Source organism: Eschrichtius robustus, chromosome 15, assembly GCF_028021215.1.
Source record: "Eschrichtius robustus isolate mEscRob2 chromosome 15, mEscRob2.pri, whole genome shotgun sequence".
NCBI lineage: Eukaryota > Metazoa > Chordata > Mammalia > Artiodactyla > Eschrichtiidae > Eschrichtius > Eschrichtius robustus.
The window spans coordinates 81,318,503-81,330,115 of NC_090838.1; the positions used below are offsets into that span (position 1 = coordinate 81,318,503).

The 11,613-nt window shown below is 50.4% G+C and overlaps 1 protein-coding gene across 1 annotated transcript in view; it reads left to right on the forward strand.

Annotated features, from left to right (window-relative positions):
* Positions 1 to 9,142, forward strand: part of ATOH8 (atonal bHLH transcription factor 8) — a 33,855-nt gene extending 24,713 nt beyond the window's left edge. Inside the window, exon 3 of the mRNA XM_068564516.1 lies at positions 8,099 to 9,142. Coding sequence (XP_068420617.1) covers positions 8,099 to 8,104 — 6 coding nt within the window. The 3' untranslated portion in view covers positions 8,105 to 9,142. The remainder of the gene's footprint in view (positions 1 to 8,098) is intronic.
* Positions 9,143 to 11,613: the final 2,471 nt, after the last annotated feature.

Below are 11,613 nucleotides of genomic sequence, written 5' to 3' on the forward strand. Positions count from 1 at the left end.
GGGTCCCCAGGGTTACTCAGTGGTTGTTTCCTACCGCTAGGAAAGTCCTTCTGTATGTCCTTGACTGACCCTGAGGTTTGAACATAAATGTTGGCCTCAGTCAGCGAGCGGTTTAGACTGCTGGACCCACCGTTGCTCCTGACCTGGGCCGGCAGGGCAGGACGTCGTCCTAGCATCACAGGCAGCTATCTGCACCCTGTAGCCGGGAGCCCCTGGCAATCGTATTCGCTTCTCTGATGAGTGGCCTGGAGGGACACAACGGGGGGTGGGGGGCAGGGGGAAGAGGTGACTCGACAGCGTTTACCAGGATAGCATTTTGGTGGTCTCTGCTTTGCCCTGGGGTTAGACTGTAAGCTGCTGCAGGGCAGGGCCTCCAACCCCGATGCCTGTCACAGAGCTGACAGGAGGAACTCAATAAATCTTCGATGACTAAATGAATTTTTCCCCCAGTTCATGGTCCCCAGGCGGATTCTCCTGGCTCACAAGGGGCTCTGGCTATAACTTTGCAACTCTCAGGTCCTGGCACCTTGAGAGCCCTCCCAGCCTGGACACAGTGTGGTCGTTGATTCGCACCATGTTCCCGCCCTCAGCAAAGAGCAGCCAGCTCCAACTGCTCATAAATTTCCTGCCTGTCACCCGTGGCGCCCAGGCCAGGCGAGGCGGGAGGCGCTGGGGGTGGGCTGGTCCATACCTGCTTCCAGTTGCCTGGGAAGTTTGGAGGCCAGAAGCCCAGGCCTATGCTTGTGCCCAGAATAACCGCAGCAGAGCCTGGCCCTGATGTAGAAGCAGATCTGCCAGATGCAAAGATGTATGGGCTGGAGTGTTGGAGAAAACACAAACACCAGCTTGCCGTGCAGTTTGCACAAGCTGAAATCCAACATAGGTCTGCCTACGCATAGGAAAAGCATGTGGATGGATGGACCTAGAGATGATCATACTAAGTGAAGCAAGTCAGACAGAGAAAGACAAATACCATATGCTGTCACTTATCGGTAGAATCTTAAAAATGATACAAACGAATTTATTTACACAACAAAAACAGACTCAAAGGCTTAGAAAACAAACTTATGGTCACCGAAGGGGAAAAGGGTGGGAAGGGATAAATTAGGAGTTTGGAATTAACAGATACTCACTACTATATATAAAAGAGATAAAACAGCGAGGACCTACTGTATAGCACAGGGAACTATATTCAATGTCTTGTAATAACCTATAATCGAAAAGAAAGGAAAAAAAGGAAAAAAAAGGAAAAAAGGAAAAAGTATGTAGAACAGCAATCATCCAGCACTATCATGGTTTCTCTCAGTGGGGAGATGGAGGTGATTTAAATGGTTTTCTTCTGTTCACTCTTCTGTGTTTTCTAACTTTTCTATAATTAACGTATACTACTTATGCGTTTACAAAAATTTTAACATTTTTTTAAATTATAAATTTATTTATTTATTTTATTTTGGCTGCGTTGGGTCTTGTTGCTGTGCGCGGGCTTTCTCTAGTTGTGGCGAGCGGGGGCTACTCTTCGTTGCGGTGCGCGGGCTTCTCATTGCGGTGGCTTCTCTTGTTGTGGAGCACGGGCTCTAGGTGCACGGGCTTCAGTAGTTGTGGCACACAGGCTCAGTAATTGTGGCTCACGGGCTTAGTTTCTCCGCCGCCTGTGGGATCTTCCCAGGCCAGGGCTCGAACCCCTGTCCCCTGCGTTGGCAGGCGGATTCTTAACCACTGCGCCACCAGGGAAGTCCCAGAAACTTTAACATTTTTATTGAGATTATAGTTTACCCATTTAAAGTGTACAATTCAATGATTTTTTAGTTTTTTCACTAAAATGTGGCCATCACCACAGCCAATTTTAGAGCATTTTCATCAGCCCCCAAAGAAACACCATATGCTTTAGCAGTCTCCTTCTCCCTCCCAGCCCTAGGCAACCACTAATCTATGGATTTCCCTGTTCTGGACATTTCATGTGAATGGAATCATGTAATACGTGGGCTTTTGTGTCTGTCTCCTTTCACCTAGCATACTGTTTTCAAGGTTCATCCAGGTTCTGTCATGTGTCAGTACTTCATTCCTTTTTATGGCTGAATAATATTCCATTGTATGAATATACCACACTTTGGTTATTCATTCGTCATGGATGTGACTTAAGTAATTTAAAAGTTGTGCTTATTTTTAAAAAAGAATTCGTCTAAAGCAGATTGGTCAAGATGACAGTTGGTTCCATATGAGTATTTCTGGTTACTTCTTTTGAGACTTTTCAGCCTATGATGCCATTTTATGTTTTCAAACACCAGTGAATCACACCAAGGACCCAGCTCTTTGCAGGAATGGGAGCTGGTGCTTACACTGTGTACCAGGCCCTGCTGGGAGTGTGGCTCTCTTGTCCCATTGATTCTTTTCAACTGAGCTAGACAGTGGGTACTATTTCTGTGCTCATTTTATTTTTTTAATTTTATTTTGTAAATTTTTATTGGAGTATAGTTGATTTGCAATGTTGTGTTAGTTTCAGGCGGACAGAAAAGTGAATCAGTTATACATATACATATATCCACTTTTTTTCAGATTCTTTTCCCATATAGGTCATTACAGAGGATTGAGTAGAGTTCCCTGTGCTGTACAGTAGGTCCTTATTAGTTACCTATTTTTCATATAATAGGTGTACATGTCAATCCCGATCTCACAGTTTATCCCTCCCCTGTGCTCATTTTAAAGATGAGTAAACTGAGGCTTTGATAGATCAACCAGCCTGCCCAGGGCCCCAGAGTCCCACTGACTTTGGGGCCAAGATGAACCCTAGTGGTCAGCATTTAGAACCAAACCCTTTCTAGCCCATATATTGGTGTACATAAAAGTGAAAGGTAAAGTAATGCCTGATAGTGTGGGTCTTGAAAAATACTTCTCCCATGCCCTCCCTGCTTGTCTTTCATATTTTAGTTTTAAAGTAACATTGCAATCTGACTGCTCCTTTTAGGACAAACCATAAAAAACAAAAAACTCACGATTTCAATCCCATTTGACGTCTTTTTCTGCACATAGAAGGCTGTATACAAATTGCTTAAATACAGAAAGATGTATGATTTGAAAACAGTCAAAAATGGTTAAATAGGTGAAGTGACTGAAAATGAACTTAAAAGGTAAAATAACTTATAGGCAGAAATAATCGTTTTTTTAAAGGCCCCCGAAGTGATAAAATTACCCTGCAGCACACAGAAGTGATGAGGAGAGGAAACCAATCCACTTAAAGCCAGGGACAAACTTAGTAAGCAGAGGAGGTATAATTAGAAATTTAAAAACTGGAAGTGAACAAAAGCAGAAAGATACAACATTGTTCCTGGGTTCACAACAATTACCAAAAGTTGCCCTAAAGCATAGGCACAGTTACAAAAATGCTCAGTGTTACATTTGAAATAGGAAGCATATCTGGTGGCACTTAAATGCTACAGTAAGTAAAATGCCTGGTAACTGGAAATATTTATTCACATGTCCAATAAATAACAAACATTTATTGAGATGCTACTGTGTGTCCAGACTGTTCTAGGCTCTGGGGCTACAGCAGTGAACAAAACGACCATGTCTCTGCCATTGTGGACCTGACATTCTGACCACAAATGAGTGAGCAGATAAAAAGATGATTTCTGGGAATTCCCTGTCGGTCCAGTGGTTAGGACTCTGCACTTTCACTGCCGAGGGCATGGTTTGATCCCTGGTTGGGGAACTAAGATCCTGAATGCCATGCTGTGGCCAAAAAAAAAAAAAGATGATTTCTGAATGTGATAAACCCAGACACTTTGTCACCCTGACCAAATCATTTCAATCGGACCCAGCACGTCAGACCTGCTGAAAGGGACCTGGGAGGCATCTTGTCTAGTCATTTTCAAAGTTTATATTAGTGAGCAGCACGACCTGTGTTTAAAGGGCATCTTTTAACACAGATGTGTGGAGGGGCCATGCTGCAGGGGGCTCCTCAGGACGGTGAGAGCCTTACCCAGCCATAATCAGAGCCTTGGCCGCAGTGGGAACACCACCCACAAAAGGCCAGAGCCAGAGGGGACGCAAGAGGCCCTTTCAAGCTGTGCTTCTCACATGGACCCAAGCAGGATGTTGCCAGGAGTTACATGAGAAGGGGGTCTGTGGTGTGGTTGTCACAGCGGGGAGTATGTCCAGCCCTCTCCCCTGTATTTGCAGTTATGCTTGCATGTGTGCGTGCACACACACACGTCCACACGTACACCTACATACACGCACGCGTGCACACACACACACATACCCCACCTCTCCTGAAGGGATGGCATAGGTAGGCTTGTCTCCTGTCTCTCAGCCACACCAGATTGGTCTAGGGGAAGAAATCTGACTGAGGCTGGACCAACTGACTGCCTTCACTGGGCGTTTGGGGTTGGGATGCTGAGAGATTGGGCCAATGGGCAGACAGGCATGAAAGAAGCAGAGCCTGGAAGTGGCTGAGTGATGTTGTTGGCAGGCACCTGGAGGGAAGGGCCATAGATTGCCCCTACTGAGGTTCACAAGCTTTCCTGAGACTCTCCCCCGGCCCCTCTGAAATGCCCTTGTGTAGCCTTAAGTAACGGGAAGAGTAGAGTGAGTTTCTACTCCTCACGATGCAGTTGCAGTCACACAATCAAATGGGTTGGGAAAACACTGGGTAAGTAAAGCCACACGAATTTCTTTACTGTAAGACTTTTCAGAGACTTTAATATGTTCATATACACAGTGACTTTCCAAGGTAGGGCCAAGGTCTGTGATGTTTCCCAAACTCATGGGGTATACCTCACCTGGCTAGTATTCTGAAGAGCACCCTTTGGGGGGTGCTAATCCATGTACATGTACTTGCCGTACAGGTGAAGGAATTAAAGCATAGAGAGGGAGAGTCTGTTCCCCAAGTTCACGCAGTTGGTTAATTACAAAAAGGGTCATGGCACCTAAGGCCTCCCAGTGTTCTTCCCACCACGCTCCAGTTGACATAAGGCTTCTTTGGACGGATGATGCATGTGCTGGGATTCCTGGACCAAGGTGGGTGGTGGGAATGCAGGTCCCGGGTAGACGTTAGGGAAAGGGTGGGGTTGAGAATTGAAGGTCAGGCCTTGGCGAGAGAAACCCCTGTCTCCCTTGCTCTTGGGCGGTAGCCATGGCTTCAGTGGAGTCTGAGAGCCGACTGAGGGCTTGGGGCTGGGCCCGGCCAGGCGGCCGCCTTTACAGGGCAGCCAGTGGGATGGCTTCAGCTGCCCCAGCCTTCCGTGCCTTCCCCGACCCGACCGCAGGCAGACTGAAGAAGGGAGGAACTCCGGGCCAGTCCTCGGCAGGGCCCGCCCAGGCAGCCAGCGCCGGGATGACGCGGCTGTAAATCACCCCGCGGACCACAGACCCAGTGCCATCCCCACGGGTTTCCTTTCCGCTTCTTAATCCTCCTCCTCAGACTCGGTAACAAAAAGCAGATTCCTGCTGGGGCCAGCCACGCACCATGGGCTCGGAGAATGTGAGCCTGGATTCACCACATCAAGATGCTCCCTCCTCTCACTTTTCCTTTTCCCCTTCTTAGCCTCTATTAGCTGGAGGACACTCCCTCCTCCTGGCTGGGCTCCCTCGCCCTCCCTGGACCCCACTTCCAGCCTTGCCCCGGCCTCGCACCTTGGCTGCCTGCCCAGCACCGCCCAGGCCTGAGGCTCACCAGGGCCTGTGGTTCGCAGCCCCTCCAGCCCCGTGGTTTGGCTCCAGCCGGCTCCCCGAGCCTCCCTTTCAGCAGGAGCGGGCTCTGTGTGGTAGAATAAACACTGCCGATCTGGATTCAAGTCGTGCTGCTGCCAGCTCGTAGCACTTACCTCTGAGCTGGGGATGTGAGGAGCTCCCTGGCATGTCAGAGGTGCCCGACAGATGTTTTGCTTCAAAAATAAGTGCTTAGCTGTTTGTTCAGGGTTGTTGCAGGAAACAGGAGAGAGGGACTTGGAACTGCGTTATTAGGGGTGTGCTGTGCCCAGGTAACGGACGGCTGTTTTTCTCCTGCGTGCTCTGGGTGCACTGGGAACCCCTGAAGAGCCTCCCCACCAGCTCTGACCTCCCCCAAAGCTAAAGCCCCGGCAGCCCCAGGACCTTTTCGCATCTCCTGTCCCTTCCTGTAGCAAATCACGCCCTCTGGTCAGTTTGCTCACGAGCAACACCAAGTTTGGCTGCCAGAGTGAAGTTTCCGAAGGTCAGGACTGCAAGGAACTGAAAGACGGTCTAACCTAGGGGTTTTCCAGTTTGCCCCATAGCACCTGGGTTCTCACAGCCATCCCAGGCTCCACGTTGGAAGGAATACTGTAGACTCTGGGCTCCCCTCTCTCTGTGTCCCCTGTACTCTCCCGATCCAAATAGACTAGAACCATGGTCATCTGTTTTCTGTGTTAGAATTCCCAGGTCAGACTTCATTTCTACTACAGCTGAGGACACTGACCTCTTATAGATGAAGACACTGTCATTTTATAGATGGGAACACTGAGGCCCAGCTGGCGGGGGGATGGGCTGCACCTAGAGTCAGCCTCTTGGCTGCTGGTGTAGTGTCTTGTCTGAAGGGTGTAGGGCAGCGGTCCCCAACCTTTTTGGCACCAGGGCCCGGTTTCGTGGAAGACAGTTTTTCCACGGACCATGGGGAAGGGGATGGCTCAGGAGGTGTTGTGAGCGATGGGGAGAGGCAGATGAAGCTTCCCTCGCTTGCCGCTCACCTCCTGCTGTGCAGCCCGGTTCCTAACAGGCTGCAGACCGGTACAGGGGTCCCGGGGGTTGGGGACCCCTGGTGTAGGGAGAAGGAGGTAAGGATGCCATTCCCGTGGGGGACAGGGCTGACTCTGATATCCCTCAGAGGTGTGACCTGGGGGATTGTGGTATCAGGACCAGGGGTCCCTGAGCTTCCTCTACAACCCCGCCCATCCCCCAAACCAACAAAATCAGCAGTGGCTCTGAAATGCAGCAAGGTAGGGGTGGGGCGTAAGGGGACAGTGTGGGCTCTGGCAGCAGCCAGTCCTGGGTCCAGATGCTGGCTCCATCCCTTACTGAACCTTTCAAGATTCAGTCCCTGCCTGGGCCCTACGAGGCCCTCCTGAGTCCCTCCCCGGGCAGCTGCGAGGACTGAGCAAGAGGAGGTGCCATGGGTGCCGGCACCTGGTACAGGTTGGCCTTCTGGAGTCAGGACGAGTAGGGGCTACTTCTGACCATTGGTTGTTTTTTGTTTGTTGGTTTTTTGGCTTTAAAAATTTTTTTATTTATTTAATTTTTATTTTTGGCTGCGTTGGGTCTTTGTTACTGCGCATGGGCTTTAGTTGTGGCGAGCAGGGGCTACCCTTCGTTGCAGTGCGCGGGCTTCTCATTGCGGTGGCTTCTCGTTGTGGGTTCTCATTGCGGTGGCTTCTCTTGTTGTGGGGCACGGGCTGTAGGCACATGGGCTTCAGTAGTTGTGGCGCACGGGCTTAGCTGCTCCGCAGCATGTGGGATCTTCCGGGACCAGGGCTCGAACCCGTGTCCTCTGCATTGGCAGGCGGATCCGTAACCACTGCGCCACCGGGGAAGCCCTTCTTTTTGCTTGTTTGCTAGTTTATTGAGGTATCGTTGATTTACAATATTATATTAGTTTCAGGTATATAATATAGGGATTCAAAATTTTTATAGATTATATTCCATTTAAAGTTATTATAAAGTACTGGCTATAATCCCTGTGCTATACAATATATCCTTTTAGCTTATCTATTTTATTTTATTTTTTGTTTGTTTCTTTATTTTTATTTTTTAAAAACATTTATTTATTTATTTATTTGGCTGTGCCGGGTCTTAGCTGCTGTTTCTTTATTTTTTTAGTTTATTTTTTTATATTGGAGTATATTTGATTTACAATGTTGTGTTAGTTTCAGGTGTACAGCAACGTGATTCAGTTTTATATATAGATATATGGAGATATCTATTCTTTTTCAGATTCTTTTCCCATATAGGTTATGACAGAGTATTGAGTAGAGTTCCCGGTGCTCTACAGTAGGTCCTTGTTGATTATCTATTTTAGATATAGTAGTGTGTATATGTTAATCCCAACCTCCTAATTTATCCCTCTCCTCCCATTGGTTGTTTCTTTCAGGAGTGACCGGCCATGGGCTTGTCCAAGGACGCTGCTGTGGGCCCTCTTTCCAGTCAAGCTTGAGGAGAAGGTGAGCTCGCCAAGTCCAGCCTTGTCGTCCTCTCTAAGTTGCCACCGGATGCTCAGACCACCACCTCTCAGGACAGGAGCTTGCCTGCCCCCCTCTCGCCCTCCCCCCGCCAACCACTCCATAGTGACTTTGCACTTTGCTCTCTGCCTGGTGGGACGGGGAGAGCAAAGCCTTCCCCTTGCCCGGGCCTGAGGCCCACCGTCTGGCTGCAGAAATTCATTGCCAAAGATTGGACAGAGACACTGAACAAAATGGGGTGAGAAGACCCCATAGTGAAAAGCCACACTGTTGCTCTGTGATGTTTGCTCCTCCTGTTGCCCGGGTCCCATCTCACGCCAAAGAACGAGTCAGCAGTTCCACTAGGAACTCGTGGAAAGGATGGACGTTTGGTGACTGTTGGAAGCGCTTGACCCTCTGACCCGGAACTCCCTTTCTACAGCTGGGCCCCGAGCTGGCTGTACGCAGATAAGCCTTCTGGGGGCTGTGATAGGGAGGCTGGGGGCGCCTGTGGGGAGTGAGATCTGAGATCCCGGCCCCCCTCTCCTTCCCGCTGGCTGCCCAGGCCTCTGACCCCGATTTTCCCATGTTCCCTGGGCCCAGGCTTCTTCTTGGGCCCTAAGCATCATGAGAAGTGAGTGGCGGGGTGGGGGGTAATACCGACCACCCATGCCTCACCCCAGGGACCTGCCCCAGGGTGACCCCCAGCCGGTCCAGCCAGCCACTCCTTGCCAGGGGCCCGCCCTCCTGACTGGGCACACAAGATGGCGCCCTGGCTGGGGGCCGGCGGTCTGTGATGGTTGTGCAGGGGGGCAGAGGGGAGGAAGGGACCAGGGGAATGGGCCAGTATGTGGGGAGGCGGGCATGTTCAAAGTCAAGGCCTGTTCCTTCCTTGTGCTCACAGGGCCAAAGCTGTTCACATCTGTGCTCAACCATCTGCTTCAAATTGAAGTAAAAGCCCCAACATGTAAAGAAAACACTTGCTTGTGTTGATGGACTCTGTGGGTGACCAGGCCTTTGGCCGGTCAGCTGGAGAGGGTTGTGGGGGGAGAGAGAGGTTGAGAACCCTTCAGGAAGTGAGCAGTGTGTGTGTGTGTGTGTGTGTGTGTGTGTGTGTGTGTGTAAGGGGGTGGGGCCCTCGCCATGGCCTCGGCCTGGACTAGTGACCAGGAGGCCAGGTCAGGAACATGTGAGGAGCGTTCTCGGCTTCGTGCCTCATTTACTCCATACTGTGAGTTTATAAGATGGGGACTGAATTTTTAATCCCATTGTACAGATGAGGAACCTGAGGCGGGGAGGAGACTGGGCCAGTCAGTGACAGAAACAGTTCTCACATCAGGGCGGCCTCACTCCACTGCCTGTGCGCTTAGCGCCTCTCCAGCCCCATAGGCCAGCTCCTGCCCGAAGTCTTTTGTGTGGCCTTGGCCTAAGATGGGGCAATAATGGCTCAGTGGGGATGGGGGAGGGTTAATAAGAGAAGAACTAGGAAAGGACTGTCAGGGCAGAGGGCTGTGTAGGAGGGGCAGGGCTGCCCAAGGAGAGGGGAGGTGATGAGGGAAGGAGGCTGTGCCCTTGCAGAATACACACCTGTCCCATGGTTCCGCCCAGTGTCGCCCTCTCTTGTCTACTCCCGGGCTCCTGGGCTGGGGCTGCAGTGTCTGCACCTCCTCTTGCACCAGTGTTTCCCAGACATGGCTCTGCCCCAGGACCAAGCTATGCGGGCTGGTCCTGGATCTGGGGCAGAAGCAGGGGCCACAGGCTGCTCATGGAGCTCCTCAGAGCAACAGTGCCCTGGAAACAGGCCAGGCAGAGTGGGCTTGGAGTGGGGCAGGGGGAGGTGGTCCGTCACCCCAGGCCTCTAGGCACAGATGACAGACTCACTCTGGTGTCCCTCTGAGCCTCTGAGTAACACTGGTGGCATTTCCTAGGGAAGCAGGAAATGTGGACCAACCTGCAGCAAACTTGTTGACATAAAAGGACCCTGTTACTAACGGTTTGGGGGAGATACCCCCATCCTGCTGACAAGGGAGCAGACCCGTGGCCTTTCTACCCGGAAACAATAATGGTCTCTACTCCCCACCCCTCTCCTACTCATGGCCTTCATTACGTACTTCCCTTCCATTCTGAAGCATCTATTGATCACCAGCCGCATAGCAGACTCTAAGCTGGGTATCAGGAATAGAGAGATGGATCCCACGCAGTGTCTTCACGGAGCTCAGAGTTCTGAACAGAAGATGGGACGGACAGATAGACAAGCAAATAACTGTGATACAGTTGGATGACTAAGGTGTTGTTGGGAGTTTCGGGAAAGAAAAAGGTAACTCTCCCTGGGGAGGTATCATGAAGGGCTTTCCTAGAAAGGAGCTATGTGAGTTGGGTCATGAAGGATGAATAGAAGTTTTCTGAGCAGAGGAAAGGAAGAAGGACTTTCTACGCAGAGAAGTATTCAGCCCTCGAAAGACATTGGAATCACCTGAGGAGATTTTTAAACACTGACATAAAGTATTAATACCAAAGTTCCATCTCTAGAAATTCTGCTATATTGGTCTGGAGTGTGGTCTGGGCATTTGGGATTTTTAAAAGCTCCCCACGTGATTCCAATGTGCAGGCAAGGTTGAGAGCTACTGGTTGAAGTGGGCTGAGATCTCTGACAAAAAAGTGATTTAGAATCACTGATATGGGATACAGGCTGTGCCAAAAATGTACAGGGATATGTGTGTGTGTGTGTGTGTGTGTGTGTGTGTATACAAATAGACAAGCTAATAATTGTGATACCGTCAGACGACCGCTGAATGTACACACACAGGTATGTGTGTATATGAGTGATTGAAAGTCCATGCTTTTCTTTCCTTTTCCAGCTTCTCTCCTAATACAGCAGCTTGGGTTCTTGTGCACACACGTACACACACACACTCCTTCTTGTGTGCATATGCACACCCAGATACCCACCGCGTACATTCCCAGGGAAGGGAAATCCATTTCACATGGATTCAGATTTCATCGGCAGCCTTCTCAACAGTTTGTGTAAACAATCGTGCAAGAAGGCCCTCACCAAAATAAAAGTTATGAAGAGCCACCCTCATGGGGCCTTGACAGCGCCTGTCCCGGTCCAGCCGAGGGTGTGGTCACAGGGCCCCGGCAGATTTGTTTGCGCACACACCCTCTTGCTCCGTTGTTTGCTCTGGGTCCTGGCTCCACATGCCGGGGATGGCTCATCAGCCACCAGCCACAGAGGGAGGGTGTCCCCGTTGGAGGCCACGTGTGTACACACGTGTCTGCACCTCTGGTGCATGCCTGGTTCCTGCAGCATGCTTGCTTCCTGCTCTCCAAAGGACAAACCCACAAAGAATGGCTCTGCGAGTCGGAGATCTCCCCAGCTCAAGGCTGAGCCCTCCAAGACTCTTCAAAAACTCCATGCATACGGGCTGCCCGCTGCTTCCTGGTTCCG